Consider the following 18,233-nt stretch of genomic DNA (forward strand, 5'->3'; position numbering starts at 1 on the left):
GACGGTGCACGCGCGGTTAAGGTTAAAGTTAATTGTCAACAAAGCGTTTTCGAGCCATCACCAGCATCAGCATCAGGACATGTCGACAGTCAGCTGCATTTTTAGGCAAAAATTACATGATTTAGAGGCCATAATACGGAAATGTGGATATTTGGGTATGGATCATTGACATGGAAAACTGATTTTCCATATACGAAATGGTTTGTTGGCAGCGTGGATGGCTATGCCCGGAGATTTTGGCAAGCCAGTATGGACCACAGAGGAGTGCCCGATAAGGTATGCCTCAAACGGTCGCTAGCCCCGGCTCTGGTCTGGGGCAGCTACCTGTCAGTAATATGGCCAAGAGTATATGCGTTTCAATTTTTGCAGACTCATCCTCACTGTCACTGTCGTAGACCTATCTTAAATAAATCAGAGTTGATATGTGTGTGTGAATATGAAGTACTGTGAAGAATTAATCTCTTCATTTAAGAATATTTATATCTAGTCTAGCTATATACTAGCTGTCTATGTTAGGAAAAGCACATTTGAAAAAGTTTCCATTGTAATAACTAATTACAAGTGAATAGTCGGTACAAATAAGGAAAGAGAAAATATCTGGATGTTCAATAATTGTAATTATTATGTTACAGCTTTACTATGGGTTCCTCAGAGACAAGGAACAGAGGGAAAACCCCTCTTTACTAAAATCATACACTGTATTTATCAAACCTAATGTGTGAAATAAAATTGGAGACTAGTTTTATTTGAATTTGTAAACGTTGAATTGTCAATATGTCATTATATGCTAAGGATATATAGGAATGTAACATGATCCTAACCATTAGGAGCCAGAGCATATAACCATCCGCTGAAATACCACCCATACCAACGCGAATCCAATGCAGTAAAGAGGGGCACATAAGCTGAAGCTTCAAGCCTCGACACCAAAGTAAAGTAAAGTAAGTAAGTAAACACTGAGTTCCCATAGGGCATATATTTAATCAAGTGGTCATATCTCAACCAATACTTAACATATTCAATTGGTTTTCGACATTTGGACATTATTTTTGATGCTCTTTCAGAAAATGAAGAAAAAACTGAGAAATTCTAAAATTAGATTTTTGATGACGTCACACTTCACCACTCTATGCCATATGTAGATTTTTAAACAATGTGTTTTTCAACTCATTTTGTTTCTCTCTCTCTCTCTTTCTCTTGATCTCTCCCACTCATCTTTAAAAACATATGACAGCCTGGAAGAGTAGTCACCCTCATTGAAACTCCTGGGGTAAGAAAACAAGGACATTTTGTAATGGGTCACTTTGAAAGTCTTTGGTCTTGATGTCTGTTCAGTGTTCTCAATTTTGAGGGACTGAAGTCCAAACGTCTCCCTGATTAGGCTGCTAGCTACAAAGGGATTTTATTATTGGATAGTAATTGTCAATATTTTACTTGTCACATTAAAAATTGTTAAATGAAATGGTAATCTTCAACTTTGTTTACAGGAGATCGTGATCAGGCCTGATACTGATAGTTACCAGATTTAAATCGGTTTCTTGGTTGTTGTCTTTTTTGATTTTTTTTTTTTTCTTGATTCCTTTTTTTTTTCTTTGTCTTCCCGATTTTATCCCTATTTTCCTCCCCAATTTTCCAGAAAAAAATATTAGTTATAAAAAAAATTGACATACTATATTCAACTTAAGGACATTCCATTTCAATTTTAGGTCTATAATATGAACATTTCAGAATATTGTGTGCGAGTCCTAATTAGTTATGGTAACTAAACATTCACAGAAAATTGCAATACAATTTATGGTTCAAAGTTGTGCCAAGTTTACCAAAATGTCTTCTGATTTATGTTGTTATTTTCCACAGGAGCAAGTATGGGGTATTGCTTATCATGTTGCAGAGAGTGACAGAGCTAGTGTGAAGGAGTACCTAGACTTTCGGGAAAAGAATGGCTACACCACCAAAGCGATAATGTTCTATCCGCTGCAGTCTGAGAAAAATTCCGTCCAAGAACCGTTCGAGGTCCTGGTCTATATCGCCACCCCCTGCAACCCTGCGTTCCTGGGACCGGCTCCTCTCGAAGAGATTGCCAATCAGATTGTTAGTTCTGAAGGACCAAGCGGAAAGAACAAGGACTACTTGCTGCAACTGGCTTCGACCATGAGAAAGCTGGTCCCAGACTGCAACGACACCCATTTATTTGAGCTGGAGACATTAGTGAAGAGACTGATGTCAGAAGATCATCATCAAACAGAGCTTCCTCAAAACAAGATAAATGAAATGACAGCATGATGCTGAATAACACAAGTTGATTTGTACTAAACTTGAGGTTCACTATTACCTACTGATTGAACAGTGTATGTGTGTGTGTTGTTTTTTGTTTTTTTATTTTTCAATGTTAAGTACAGCAATACTTCTCTCCCCCCCCCCCCCCCAGAAAAAAGGACAAATTAATATTTGAAATGCCAATTGGTAAAATCAATTAATTGACCAGTTCATATGCCAAATAATTAGCCTCGGTCCTAAAGATTAGCAAATGGATAGCAATAATCTAATATTGTATCATAATGCTGAGAGAGTAGAGAGAATGCTATCTTAATTTGTCGGTGATACAAAGTTACCCGACATTGGCCTTATGGTGCTATGACCCATAATGGAAGAGTTGTCTGCCACTACATCTCATCGACACTATTTTGCCAAATTGAGATTCCCTCACGCATATAGTGATTCCAACTTTCAAAAATTCATGATTATTGTACATTGTGCTGTTATGACCAATCAGGGTAGATCGATCGAAACGTGACTGCCTGTATTCAAAGGTAGATAAGGAATTGTTCTTTCATGAAAGATTCATATTTTAGAATATATTATATTGAAGTGTGAGGTAATAGTACATATTTAAACAATTTTATATCAGATGCTGCATATAACCAATAACCAACTAATTTTCAAGTTGATCTTTTTTTAATGATAATTTTTATTAGTTTAGTATATTAATATATTTTAAAGACAAATATTGATGCAATCTAAATTCCAGCACGAACCACCTTTACAGTTGTCTTTAGAAATGTGTGTGTACTCACTATTTCTCTTATAAATTCTTAAGTTTCTTGCCTCAAAAACTTATGAAAATAACAATTTCTTTAAAAAAATGAGTCAGACGACTTTACATATCTGTCCATACTGTTTCATAAAGGAATTGTGTTTTGTAAATAATATCTTTAATTACATGAACTGTTTTGATTGAATAGTAAGAATTTTAACAATATGTATTCGTTTTAAACTTGTAACATCATTCATTTCGTTTCTAAAAGACAGAATTATAGATTAACCCGTAGCTAAAGAAACAACAGATATGTAGGGTCTACGTGGAGTCAAGAGTACTTACTTCACACTCAATTTACAATCGACTATCAGCATTATAAATGATAAATATGACATTAATTATTTAAATATACAATGTATTAATTTCATAATTTGATCACTCACAATATGCATATGTTGATTGGTATGTAGTATGTACCATTGCATTGTGGAAGGATTTAGATGTAAAAGTTGTGAGCTTTTTTCTTTTTTTCTCCTCCCTTTTTGGGGGGGTTTGATATAATGGTCTAATTTCAAGCAATACAATGCCCATGGCATTATTTGTAATGCAAACATGTACTATATACACGATTAATGTATTGTCTGCATTTTGTATGATGAGTAAGGATATCAAAGCTAACTATAGATTGTGCTCCATCTACTGCCAATGCATTTCTCATGTATGAAACAGAATGCTATCTCACTCTTCTCTTTTCGTCTTAAATCTGTGGTTTCCTGACTGTTCATTGATTGCTTTAAGTTTTTTAAAGGGTTATTATGAGGCAAACAGATCCAGTGATATGGGCTGAAAGTTACTCAGGAAAGAAAACAAGTGAACATTTTTTTTTAAAATCAAATTTGTACGATTTCAGATTTTAAGCAATTTGTTCTTAAATTTCAAAATTACTAGGTGGAGGTCAAGTATAAGGATGACATGTGAAGCTAATGTCTTTGTTACCAATGTAAGAATATTACAAAAGTTGATATGGGAATGGGTGAGAACATTTTTTTGTTGGTTTATCGGTACTTCAAGTTGTGTACATAGAAAATAAAGATGGATATATAATGTTATTTATAACAAAGTTATATAATATTATTTACAAGTATAAAACAATTTGTTCAGTGTGTCTTCTTGCTACAAGATTTACGATCATGCAAAAGTGTGAAAACATAAAATATAATAATTGTATTACTGCAGTTCCTCAAGAAAAATCTACATGTTGTATGCTTCTGTCACATGAGTGACTTTTTTTTTACTCTGCTACCTCATCAGAAAACCACACCAGAACACAATTGTATAAAGATACATGAAGGTTTAATATTCATCCTACAAATCGTGGCGTCAAAAACAACAATTTAATAGAACATAACTTTAGAACAGGCCTAGGGCAGCTTCCATCTCGTGAGTCCCTCCTGGTCCTGGTCGCTTGGCCCCCGGCCCCCCCACTCAGGTTTCAAAATGACCGCATGCGTGTTGCCAAAATGTCCTTTTCGTAACAAAAGAAAAAGGTCGAGCCGTATTGACTTTACACACCGGACTTTTGCTGAAAAGGGGGGGTCCGGAAAAAGGCTCGTATACAAAAGAAAAAGGTCGAGCGGTATTGACTTTACACACCGGACTTTTGCTGAAAAGGGGGGGTCGGTTGGAACACGCATATGCGTACCCTAAATAACACTGAGTGGGGGGGCCGGGGCTTGGCCAGTCTCTAGACTGCGTAGATATCCCCGTCGACTTTGCAGCTCATCTCTATCTCTGTCGATGACTTCCCTGGTCGCTTGGCCAGTCTCTAGACTGCGTAGAATTCCCCGTTGACTTGACAGCTTAGCTTGCCCAGAAGTAAAAGTCTATCTGAAGAAAAATGTTTCTGCCACTAAATAAATCTACCTCGTGCGTTCAACGTCTGCACCGTAGCACTGACTTGAAGGGTTCTCCCCATTATTCTACAGCAACTTCCCTTTACCCTTTCTTTGCCAGGTCCTTAACATTCGAAACCTCCTGGGTATGCCAGCTATTTCTATTTCTATCTACATTCAATAGCCAACCCAAAATCATGCATGTCCAATCCCCCCATATACTGTGTGTCTTATATGCAAATGACAATGCCAAAATGCACCTGTGCTTGGCTACCTCATCTGACCATAGAATAGTACATTTCCTTTGAGTAGGACATTTCCCTTCTCGCCTGGAAAAAATTCCTTTCATGACAGCTTCCTTACATTAAAAGAAAACAGAAGAAAGAAAAAATAACATTATTAAGGAGAAATGTTTCATAATTCCTTAAATGAATTTAGTCCATCTTGGTAATAAAGGAGACGTCAGATTATGTACTTCTATCATAATTCAATGATGTATACATACATATCTCTCTCTCTCTCCCCTCTCTCTCTCTCTTGCTATCTCTGGCAAATACTAGTATGTTTGTGTGTGTGTGTGTGCGTGTATGGACAATTCAATTTGATATAATTTGTAGATTGAAAACTTTTGTCGATATGAAGATTCCCCAATTGAAATATGAAATATATCAAACTATTCAATAATTACTATTTTCAAAATTTGCCCAAAACTTTGCATTATCTTTAATACCATTTGATAACGCCAAATTCAAATAGTTAAAATATAGTGTGTAAAGGAGAATTAATGCATAGACAAAAAAAACAATAGATAGTTTAAAATGTTACAAGAAAGCACAGGTAGAGGTTCTGAAGAAAACAAGATATTTTATTGAAAATTCAGCAAATTTAATACAAATTAGAATCAAACATTCCATTGCAATCGTAATCATAATAATTGCAAAAATATAACTTTAGTAATTTACATTACAAAAATTTTCCCACAATGTTCTTTTACAATAAATGATTGATAGCAATAATTGTCAAGTTAATGCACCAATGATATGGAGAGTCATACAGTATCAAATCTGTTTTTTTTTAGTTGTTAGTAAAACTTACTATTACACCCCAAGAACGTTAAAAATGCTTACCTCTATATAAAGCGTTTATACACAGTGCAAGGATTGAGTTGTATAACGTGATATAAATTATAATCTTTCTCATACATAGTAATATATGTAAAATCGACTGAATTCTGTCATCCACTCGTGTGAACATAATAACAAAGTCTCATTCAACATTGTTTAAAATGGCTATATTTGACAATTTACACTTTAAATTAGAAAAGAGGAAGAAATACTGCAATGACAATGTGAAGTACTCATTCAATCATTGCTATACATGTATCATCAAAAATTAAAAAATAGGACAAAATTCTGATATTTATAACTGTACACGTTGTAGAACTGGGGCAATCATTCCGTCTTTACTTAGAATAAAAAAGGGAAATTCACCTCTAGATCATACATTCACATATCGTTCATTCATGTATATTGTTGTTACTTAACATTATTTAAAGAATGCTTAGGTGGCTTTTGAAATATATCCAAACTGAATACAGAATATAGAATTACACTATATATTGTGCGATCATTTAAATTTTAAAACGTCAAGTTAGTGCTTTATTATCAATTTAATAGTCTTTTCAGTTGACTTTTTGGGCGATTGTTCCATGTGATGTGAAATATACTGTACACTATATACCGATACGGTTAAATGTATTTATTCCAATGTTGCTCCACCGCTCAAAGTTGGAGAAACTAAAATTATGGTCTTAAACATAAGGTAATTATTTGGATGCTTTGACAGCATAAGATAATCAGTAAGAAACATGAAAATGTAAGTTTGATCATCTTTTCTACAGTGTATGTTTTCAGATATCTATTACTTTCATACTGCTGAAATTAGTACAAGAGGCCAATCAGCAATTATAATTTTGACTGATTTGGACCACCCTAACATTCCAAGATATACAATTTGAAGCTACATGGACAATATTTCAGTTGAAACATTATGATACATACATGTATCATATATGTATTAATAATAGAGCAGGCAGTTGTCGTTATCTCTGAGATGGCTTAGAATTAGAGCAAGATTCACCACAAAGTACTGATATCACAATAAAGACAATTGCTATCAGATTAACTACTGAAAACCACACTCATTGACATATGGTAGCAAATGAATAAACTCTCTAGAGTAAAGAAATACTGTTTTGCAAAACACACACACACACACACACATTGGTAAATGCACTTATTTTCTCCTGAGAACCAGATGGGTATAAAGTCATATACTAGCTGGTCTACAGTAAATTAGAGTGAAAGCTAACTATAAAGACTGCTCAAAGAAGAGTGGTGGTGGTTTAGTAGTAGATCAGTGGTCTCGTTACCGTGAGGTCCTGGGTTAGAAACCAAGTCGATGGAACTGCATTAATCCTCATAACCAAGTCCCCCGAGGTGAGGTTTAACATCATGTGTCAATTGGTTGCATACATGTACTTACAATCATGCACATGCATTCTTAGCAGTCAAATTAATTCTTTTAATAAACCATCACAGGAGACAAATAGGCAGTGTTATAGGCAGATGGTCTTTATAAAGAGATTTCTTTTATAAGTGTTTCAATGAGGACTACTACCGGTATTCAATGAAAACAAAGATGTAGCCTTAAGACAGGTGGTCCTTCTAGGCTTCTACACAGGGGGTTGCAGAAACGGGTTAGACTCTGGTTCTTTAAAGATAATGAAGACAAGTTAAAAACTATAGAAAGTGACATCTGAGGTACTATGGTTATGATATATGGACGACATTCTTCATCATCCAATCTATGCGAAGTGCTGGTTTGGTGGAGGACAAGGCTATCGGAGGGGGTGGAGGGGGTGGTGGTGGAGGAGCCACACCCTGTGGAGGTCCAGGGGACTGTTCTGTCCTTTTCACTGTGGCTCCATTGCATACCGAATCTGAACTACACACAGTTTCTGTCCTATTACAGCACTCATTTCTGGTTTCTTGAATGTCCATATTGCTCGGTGAGATGGCTGGTTGTGATGTAGGGTCGCAGGACTTGCAATCTGTTCCTAGATCCTCAACAGGTAGTGGTGTGTTCGTCTCTGGTGCACAGTCACAGGTTTCTAGCATCTAAAGGAAACATTAAAAAAGCAATGTGAGAATGCACAACTCATGTTTCTTGTGACAAATGTGAGGAAAATGTGTTCTAATACTAGCCATCCATATTTTCTCTGTAATGGACTAGAGTAAATATTCTTTGTCAATAGCCAAAGTAATTACTAGTGGGCAGTATTTTAACAGCGTCTACATAATTATTCAAATGATTTGACAAAGCACTAAAACTTTTACATCAAATACATTTATCCAAAAAAAAAGGTGTCAACATCTACAACACTACACTCCATCAAAATCGGCAGTTTAGTAATGGGACATGAAAACAACAAATCAGATAATAACACAATTACTGTTTATCTCTAGGCCACAAATGTGTTTCCTACAAAATATGCAGTTCTGCCCATCCATGATGAATTGGGAAATGATGGCTATTCGGTAATTGCTTTTTTCACAAGATATATTGACTTTTCAACAAATTTCAAATGGGTAGGTGATGTGATAAAAAACATCATGGTACTGTAATATCAAACACTATGCTTTAGGAGACTCAAAATAAAAGAGTTGAAACTTAATTTCTTTACCATTGCTCCTACTGTATTCACAGGCTTGCAGAAGGAGTAACCTAGATGCTGATAGAACCCTTGTTTGTCCTTGGTGCACAGGTATACCCTCTGAAATCCTTCTCTAGCTGCATGTTGTTCAGCCATCTCCATCACACTCCGTCCCAATCCCTGGCCTCTACGCTTCTTGCCTACAACAACTATTTTTTTTAAAGATGAAAAACAAGGAAAACTGTATATTTCAAAGTGAAAAATGTCATTGAGAATATAATGAAATACACAATTAAGTCAACATTTTTCTTTTAGTATAATCCAAGTGGTTGAAGTTTGCATAATAGTCTTTTATCAAGCTAGAGAAAAGGGATATTGTAAAGTTTCAAGAAAATTATTACCAGTAATATTTGGTTGGCAGAAAGTTAAGTTGAAAATTACTGTTTTCTTTCATTTCAATCTAGAGTGTATTAATTTCATAGAGAGCAAACTTACACCCCAAAAATGTGTTTCTTGCTGTTATGTATAATGATTTGAATGGATATTGTATTTACTATTATAGCATCCAAAGTTACAAATTAAATAATAATAACATTTGAATGACAACACTATTAAGATTCATGTACATTAGAGTTAATTTTATTCATTATATTTATTGTGTTTCATTATTGCATTAATTGTGAGTAGAAAGTAATGTTGTGGTTAGCATGCAGATCCTTGAAATTTGTTTTATTCTGTTGATGATGATTATTTTCGCTTACAAGAATACACTTTCAAGAAAAAACTACTAATGCCTACAGTATACGACTTACCGGATTCAACAAGAACACTCTTGGCATCACTGATGACCTTGGCTAACCTGCAGTATCCAACCACTGTGCTCTCATTCTCCACCAGTACTAATGAATATGGTAATGTAGAGCATGACTTGGTTATAGAGTGCAACCTAAATTTTGATAAAAATGTATGTTATTCACAATGAAAATATGAAATAGGTCTGTAGTCTGTTAATGTAGCAAATGCATAAGTTGGTTGTGTTTAGCATGCAAATCTGTAAAATGTTTGGATTTTCAGCAATTTTGTATTTGTTTAATTCATTATTGGTCTGGACTTTGGACATTAAATTACCCTGCATGAGCTGGCATTCTCAAATACATCTTAAAAGAGCAGAAGATACATTTTTTTAAATCTAAACTAAAAAGGAGGTATCCATGAGATACTGAATCTCCTTTGAAACTACTAGAATACAGAAATTCTATTAACAGGCTATTTCAATATTGTGATATAATATTTAAAAAAACACAAAGTCCACTCATTCACTCCTCACAGTCTGACTTGTTTGGATCGAGTGTTGAGCCGAATTATTATCGGCTTATAAATCAGTTAGAGAACTACAACTTCCTAGCTTTGGCTTACAGAAGACAAAGAGCAGATCAGATACAGATATTCAAAATCCTGAGAGGCTTTGACAGAGTGAATCCTTCAAAATTCTTCCAACTAGCAACTGGCTCAACAACAAGAGGCCATGATTTCAAGATTGTCAAACAACGTTTCAACACAAGACTTAGGCAGTATAGTTTCTCAATAAGGAGTGTAAATAATTGGAATGCTCTGCCTAAGGAAGTAGTCAATGTTACCACCATTAACCAATTCAAGTCATCCCTAGAAAGGTATTGGAGAAACAATCCAATTAAGTTTGAACCATACGTGAGACGGGATGCAACAGTAAAGAGGGACAAATAAGCGAAGCTTCCAGTCTCTACACCCAAGTATACCCAAGTAAGTAAGTAGTAAATGCAGTTAGTTTTTATTTTGTAAGAAGTAGACTAATTGATGTCATCTTTTTAGTCTATAATATTACAAGGTACAAGGTCTCTCGCCAATCGAACACCCCCCCCCCCCCCCCCCACCCCTCCCCACATCCCCAATCCTAAGCAGTCGACCAACAGAGGTCTACTCTATTCTAGTGAAAAAGGCACCACAAAGTGCAAGTGTCACACTTTAACTATCACATTTTCCCCTTCTTCCATTATACTTCACCTTGCTGCTTTGCTCCTCGTCCATTCTTCATTCAAAATTTCTACACAGCCATCGATGAGGTGGGTATTTTCATGTAGAGCTAAAATTGACAGCATCTTTTCTCAGAACTCCGATTCGAGTTAACAATTTTCCCAAATGAATAACAGATCATTGTAGCGCATGATTGGTTCCGTCCGTTATTCCGCACGTGCATTGACATCAGATTGACATGCTATCTTTAGGCGTACGCAAAAGGGCGTACGTTACGTATATCCAAGTCCAAAACATGCAAGATTTGCGCTAGTATATCTGACCCCGCCCACTCTTATGCATGTGACGGGTCAGAGGCTATAGCTAGGCCGCATATGCAGTACTGCGCCGGGCTATATTCGTGCCGCTGTCTGTGCAAAACATGTACAGACACCCACACTACGCTAGACTCGAGCTCCCTGTTCATTCTGGTGGTGGTGGTAATTTCTCAACCCGAGAGAGGTTATCAGGTTCAACAGAAGAACTATAAAACAGACAGGTGTGCAACTTTCCTTGTAAGAAAATGGAGCCGTCAGAGAATAGCACTGCAAATGCCACTGAAGGACAGCTACCTGCAAGATTATCTGCCCAACAAAGGGAGTAAGTTGATTCTAAAGACTGAATGAAAGAATGTTTGAAATTGAGTGTCTGACTTGATAATGATACCGGTAATCAGAAACAATATTCACAAATATCACAAATGTTTATTTTGTATAGGGATCTTCTGCTGCATGCTGAGACAACATCTTGCTTGGAGGAGAGCTTCAAAATACAAATTATGTTTAACTACTCCTCCAAAGAGTCCAAGCAGATTGCCTGTGAGGTACAAATTACACATTCCATTGAAGAGCAAATTTCCAAGAGCTGACATTTAATGTTGTACACTTGCCTGTTCATAGTTTGGCATCTACCCACCTGATGCCTGCAGGCAGAATGTACTATCGTCTGTCATGCTCTAACTCATCAAATTGTTCTTGATAATCAAGCCAATATAAACAATGTCTAAATGCTAGATGATGCTATAAATCACATATTTTAATCAAGAGATGGTTCAGAAAGTGATGCCGGAGCTTTTGAAGCCTAGGTAAAATATATTTGATGAAATTAAAGAGGCTTGAATCATTAAACGAGAAGGATCATGGAGCAGATGTATTTGGATAAGTCTGAATATATTTTACCATGATTACATTGTACTTTGAAGCTCATGAATGAGTAATTAGAGTCAAATATTAGAATTTTATGTCAAAAATAGAACTTAGAAATGTAATAAACTAATGTAATCATTTTGTCTTGATGCATTATTAATCTCAAATAAGTTATTATTCGCCATGTACAGTGAGTTGGATTAAAATAATAAAAAGAGTACCGGTACGTATCTGATGGTAGAAGAAAAAATAGCATCATTCTTTGAAACAATTGAAAGATTATGAAATTTGTTCTGAATTTCTTTAAAAATTAGATAAAATTATAGAAAAGCTGGATCATATGTAGAATTTGAAATGTTGAATTGTTCATTTTGTCAGTGAATTCCTGTATAAATAAGAAGTTAACCTCTAAAGATAATGGTATGAATTTACCTTCTTGTTTCGTCGTGACATGATCATACATTTGTAGGTATGCAGGACCTACATCATATTCATTGCAACATACAGGTGTATCTTCTTGTGTGGATACTGGATAGGGCTTTGATTGATTCATTTCCTGCTGTAATTGTCAAGAATAATAATTGCTAATAACAGAATCAGTCCTGAATCGATCTTGTTTTTCTTCTTGGTTTCAGGAGTTTTGCCTTTGCTACCGTCAGCAAGCGTCTACCTATCATTCTGACCCAGGTCATTGATACAGTCTACAAGTACAGAACAGAAGCACATGATCTACATGGGCAGGTAAGAGGAATATACACTATGAACATGACAGACAAAGAAAGCGGACAAAATATACAGTTCCTCAGGTAGACAAAGGAACATCCCTTCACTGCCATTATGTAAAAAGGTGAAAATGCATGTGACACCTGTTCTACACATTTTTACATATTAGCAGTGAAAGGATGTTCTTTTGTCTACCTGAGGAACTGTATATTTTGTCCGCTTGCTTTGTCAGTCATGTTCATAGTGATAGGAGGTTCATTGTTGATAGATATTGATTACATTACCAAAGCAGACATTACCATGTGCAAGGGTTCTAAAACGCGAGGGAAACTGCTTTTGAATATGTATGCAATCTTTAGTTGTTGTTGCTGTAGAAAATTGGCTTCTTCAAGTTCAAGTTCAAGTTCATTTTATTCAAAACTACACAAAACATGATATAATCTTTCACATAAAAAAGAGACTGGTAATAGTACATTAATCAACATATATTAACTTGATTACATTATAAAAATGAATGGTTTTCATTTGTAAGGGGCATGACTTATACCCTGAGTAGACATTTTTTTCACAATTTTTACTCAGGTTGGTATTAAAAGTACATGATGGAGTTGGTTACTGTATGGCCATGGATCTGGCTCTTTTTCTATAGTAAAGGTGAATAAAGAAAGAAAAACAATAACACAGAGGTGAAAAATAAACGAAAATTACAAGTATTCTATACTTTCATGCAGGCAGGGGCAGATGACTGCAAGTTCATCGTGGGCAAGCTGTCGGCACTCAAGAACCAAATGCAGACAGACAAAGCCCTGGAAGAGTTCACACATGATCACCCAGACATCCAGCTGTGGAACCGGTATCTAGAGGCCGAGACTGAACGTTGCGGAGGAGAGAAACCCAGATGGTTCATGTCAGCGTGGCTCTATGTCGAGTGCTATATGTACAGGGCCATCAATGAAGCAATAGCCCTAAGGTTAGTGGTTAGGAGATTTCATCTAAAGTTGTTGAGATCTAGAGCTCTGTTTGGACAGGAAACTGTAAACCGCCTTTGAAAATGTCACTGCAATTTTTTTTTTTGTATAATGAATGGTAAGAGCCCAATATTTAGGGTTAATGGCTGCTTGCAACAGGGGCTACAGTTCATACTTCCTGATGAGTCATCTTTGTGTTCTAAGAGACTGGAGTGTGATGTACATTTCACTTGTGTATTTTTTCTACTGTAGTGCGCTGTGTATAATGGTTTATCCCGTCTTCTTTAAACTTGCCTTGAGACTCAACAGCTAAGGCAAACAGACCAATACTTATATTTACTTTTTTCATAACGTATTAAAACTTGCAAACTTTTCCATTCGAAAAAATTTTGTAAATTTTGTACAAATACAAATCTCCATAAAGTTGTGAAGTTGTTAAGAGAATTAAGAGAAAAGAAAAGAATTAAGAAAAGTGGATTTCAAAATGGCCTACTTTCTAATATCTCTCCATAATCATAGCTTTCCAGTTTGTAGGCTGCCAATATGTAGGTAATTACCTAAATGTTCTTACCCTATTTAGATTTAATTTCAGTCTTAATGACAGTTTTCATCTCGTCTCCCTCCTTGATTTGCAGTCAATGTATCAAGACCTTTGACCCCTTTGGAGCTCAGAAACAGTCTGCACTGCTGTCTTCCAACGATGCCATGTGCACCTTAACCTCATACTTAGATGAAAGTGTACAGGGGCCAGCCTCTTTTGAGAAGTTTGCAGATTTTCTTCAGGTCAATATATATATTCCATTTTTGCCTTCATTCTCTGTTTTTTTTTCTTTTTATGATTTGTTTGTTTGGTTAGGGTTGCCTCTTACATCATCCAACATTTTTCCAAGTGACTTTGCTTGTTCTGGGCTTTATTTCCTCAAAGGGTTAAATTGTACAAATCACACAAAAAACTAATTTGTGTTTAGCAAGACTGTATAGAGTCAACCTCAAAAAAATTTACCCTGCATTCTATAGACTAATGGAGTATTAAGAAAATAAGGAAAACTTAAATCTCAGCATAAAGAACCCAAATTGGACTCTGGTTCTGTGGGGGCTATATCCTATTTGAGCGCATACAAGTGTGTTGAGTAGTCTACTCACAAGTCACTTTTGTATTGATTGAGAGTGTAACTTGCAATTGCTTTCAAAGTTTATATTTCTAATATAATATAGCAACATTGAACCCTATTAAACATACAGAACAAAATATTTGTAGGTGATTGGTAAACTTTAAGTTTGCTATTGGGGTTGATTAGGTTTAGGGTTAGCTTTAGGTATTGTGTTGGATTCAGAGTTGAAGTTTAGAGTTGATCGGTGTAAGAGAAAATGAATCAATTATTGCAGGAGCAATTTTTCATTTATAGCAGTTTAAGCTGTTTGTACATAAAGTCTTGGCTCTTTGGCTGTGGCTTAAGCATTCAAATACATCGATGTGAAGATTACAAACAGATTATCCTTCTTTACATTGCACCAGTTATGGTTATTATATATGTTGGTTTCTAATATTTGATATGGTAGAGTTAACAAGCATTCCTATATCAATGCTGACATGTCTCTGATATTTACATCAGTCTGTCTACCAACGTGGTAGCTATACTGTAACAAAACCTTTTCCATCTTCACTTGACAGATATCTCTTTGGGGGAACAAGTGTGATCTGTCCATATCAGCAGGTATAGAGAACTACCAGAAATTAAGTCCAGTGGCTCAGCTGGCCTCTTTACAATCCAACATTCTAGTCAATGACATCCACCATGTATGGCAGACCCTATGTGGTGCCAGAGATGCATCCAAAAGCACACCCAGTCAGAAGGTCAGACTGGACGTCATCTTGGACAATGCAGGATTTGAGCTCTTCACGGACTTGGTCCTTGTGGACTACCTACTTCAGGTCGGGCTTGTAGACGAGGTACATTTTCAGCTGAAGGCGATGCCTTGGTTTATAAGTGATGTCGTCAGACACGACTGGGACTGGACACTTCTGAAGCTGCAGGAGAACAAAGACAAGGCTGTATCATCTCTAGGACATCGCTTCCAGGATCGAGTCGCAAGTGGTGTGTGTGTACTGGATGAGCATCTCTTCTGGACGACTTGCTTTGAGTTCTGCTGCATGAAGAAGGTGGCTCCAGATCTCTATGAAGAGCTAGGTAAAGCCGATCTAATCCTCTTGAAGGGAGACCTGAACTACCGCAAGCTGGTGGCTGATCGCTACTGGCCACACACCACACCCTTTGAGGAGGCCCTATGTGGCTTCCACCCAGCACCCTTGTGTACTCTGAGGACACTGAAAGCTGATGTGGTTGTCGGATTGAGGGAAGGACTGAGTGAGGAGAAAGAGGCAGAAGACACAGATTGGATGGTCACAGGACAGAATGCTGTCATCGAGTTCTGCAACAAAGTTGTCCATTTGAGCTAGTCCATGACAGGAAGACGAACTCTTGTATCAAAATGTGTGTGTGCATCTTCATTCATATAGCAGGTAGTGTGGCACATTGTCATTAACCTGCTAGTGTAGGGCAATTTATTCATGGATGTAGTTCTCAATTAATTGCATGAAAAAGATATTTCTTGATGTCATCAATGATTTTAAGAATTCAAAATTACAAAAAAAAACTGAGATCTGAACCCACTTGGCTGAAATATGAGAATATTTGAGTACAGTCGAAGCATGTAGCAAAGTGTTTTTTTTTCTCTCCTTCTTCTTTACATGTTAATTTTTAAAAAATATGAGCAGTCTGAGTATTTTGGTTACACATACCCAAATTTATTGACATGTAACATTGCATTTTCAAGTAGTCAAGTGTCTACAATTGTGCATGGAGATCCATATTGCAGGGTCATAATGTTGTAGTATAACAACCTTAAAGTAATAGTGTGACTCGATTCTCATGAAATAGTCTATGACAGGATATATTTTCATTTGAAATCATGAATTTGGAAGACAAAAACAATGTTTTGATCTCTTTGCACCGTAGTTTGGATACCTGTTTACAAATTACTGTGATCAATTATTTGTCATTCACATACTGCTGCGGTTTACCCGGTGGTTGTTTGTGTACTACTGTCTGTGAAGATGTGATGTCACCATGAACAAAATAGCTGTGCGCCTCAAAGGTCCTATGTATACTCTCTTTCCTGTGTGTTATGCGAAGTATGAAACCCCTGCAGAAATGCAGGGGATCCAAAGATCCTAGAGAGTAGTAATGAGTGGGAAAAACTTGTCAAGTCAGTGAGAGCATTTCGACCTTGTTAAATAAATAACAAAAACTATGTCTGGGCCCTGTAAGAAAATATATACGATTTATTGTATCTTACCAAAATTAGTTTCATCCCCTTTAGTGAACTGAACTTTACAATAATATATCGGTAATAGATTACGATTAATGTTTATGTTACATATGGATACAGTGTATGGTTATGATATACTTTATTGTCGCAAGATTGGAGTTAGGATAGATTCATAAGTTTGATTTTAAGTCAATTTTTATGTTACAGGGTGCCCTTTGCCTATGGGAACTAGGTGGTCCATGTATTAAACCTATGGGAATGAAAAAATTTAGTATTCAACAGTTTTACCTGATATGCACATTGCAAACCATTAACTATTGTCTACTTGAATATTAAGTATTCTTGCAGTTTATTCCAAAGGGATTCCTAAACTGATTCCTTGCCCAATTTGCAACCTTCAAAAAAGATTTTATTGTGAATTTTGAAGAGGTCATGAGCATTGAAGGTATGACATATGTGTCAGCAGGGATGGTGGTTCACGGTGTCAGTGAATAAGGATATGGTAGTCTCTTTTTACAACTCTTTAAAAGTACATTACCCCCTCTATGTTGAAACAAGAGAAAGCTTACAAACCATGAACCAAGAATGAATGGTTTTGAAATGGTTGTAATTATATTTTGTATGTGTGAGTTGTGAACAGCTTGAAAATACAGACTTTACATCTTCAATAGCACTTTCTTCCATATCATTTTCTGTTTATGTTGTGCAATTTATTTTAGAACTGATAGGACAACAGGGTAGACCTAGTAAGCTTGCATTAACAATATTAATAGAAATAATAATACTTGCTTGCATAAAAGATTCATGTAAATACTCTGACAATGTGTAAAGTTATTAATCATACTGCAATATAGTGTGATACACCTCATTAAATGAAAATTGTATTGTCAATATTTACCAACCTGGATGGTGATGATGCATTCAGAACAATTGATAGTTTTTTTTTTATCAGTTAAGAAAAGTGTTCCGAGAACAGATGAAAATGTACTTTTAAAAGATTACTGTTGAAAATGGGAAAAACAAAAATAAAGATGATGCAAGATTATATCATTCTTCTGTTTTGGGCTCTTTTCATTTGTGTTTAATGTAATTTGATGTGCAATGTTTTGTTCGAAAATTTGAGTATACTTTCAGTTATTATATTTTGTTTTGAAACATTTTTGGCTAATAATTTTGTTTCCTTTTGATACAAACTTTCTGATGTTCTTTTCTGTTTTGCATGAATTTATTTATTTATTCATTCGCACCTTTATCCATTATTAATTAATTATTCATCCATTCATACTTCGATCTATCCCAATCTTGTCCATCCATCCATATATACATCTCTCCATCCATCCATCCATCCATCTGTCCATTCATCCATTCACCAAT

The 18,233-nt window shown here is 35.8% G+C and overlaps 3 protein-coding genes across 4 annotated transcripts; 2 read left to right on the top strand and 1 right to left on the bottom strand.

Moving 5' to 3' along the window:
- The first annotated feature begins 51 nt into the window (after positions 1–51).
- Positions 52–3,143, top strand: LOC575675 (putative glutathione-specific gamma-glutamylcyclotransferase 2). Of its 2 annotated transcripts, XM_776062.5 has the most exons (3): positions 52–276; positions 1,235–1,270; positions 1,858–3,143. In XM_776062.5, the coding sequence occupies exons 1-3, from the start codon at positions 142–144 to the stop codon at positions 2,281–2,283; spliced, it is 597 nt and encodes a 198-aa protein (XP_781155.3). In that variant the 5' UTR covers positions 52–141; the 3' UTR covers positions 2,284–3,143. The 2 variants fall into 2 exon arrangements, with proteins under 2 accessions (XP_781155.3, XP_030855524.1); XM_030999664.1 differs by lacking the exon at positions 1,235–1,270 and having other exon boundaries at positions 64–276.
- A 2,490-nt stretch (positions 3,144–5,633) lies between these two features.
- Positions 5,634–10,825, bottom strand: LOC575743 (N-alpha-acetyltransferase 80). The gene is made up of 4 exons (XM_030999662.1): positions 10,685–10,825; positions 9,457–9,590; positions 8,675–8,853; positions 5,634–8,108 (listed from the first exon to the last, which is right to left on the bottom strand). Exons 1-4 carry the CDS (start codon positions 10,777–10,779, stop codon positions 7,761–7,763), a joined length of 756 nt encoding a protein of 251 aa, XP_030855522.1. The 5' UTR covers positions 10,780–10,825; the 3' UTR covers positions 5,634–7,760.
- A 157-nt stretch (positions 10,826–10,982) lies between these two features.
- LOC575813 (damage-control phosphatase ARMT1) lies at positions 10,983–17,909 on the top strand. Its single transcript, XM_030999659.1, has 5 exons — positions 10,983–11,293; positions 12,474–12,579; positions 13,293–13,531; positions 14,165–14,312; positions 15,202–17,909. Exons 1-5 carry the CDS (start codon positions 11,217–11,219, stop codon positions 15,985–15,987), a joined length of 1,356 nt encoding a protein of 451 aa, XP_030855519.1. The 5' UTR covers positions 10,983–11,216; the 3' UTR covers positions 15,988–17,909.
- The last annotated feature ends 324 nt before the right edge of the window (positions 17,910–18,233 follow it).

Source organism: Strongylocentrotus purpuratus, unplaced genomic scaffold, assembly GCF_000002235.5.
Source record: "Strongylocentrotus purpuratus isolate Spur 01 unplaced genomic scaffold, Spur_5.0 spur5_scaffold_5, whole genome shotgun sequence".
NCBI classification, from domain to species: domain Eukaryota; kingdom Metazoa; phylum Echinodermata; class Echinoidea; order Camarodonta; family Strongylocentrotidae; genus Strongylocentrotus; species Strongylocentrotus purpuratus.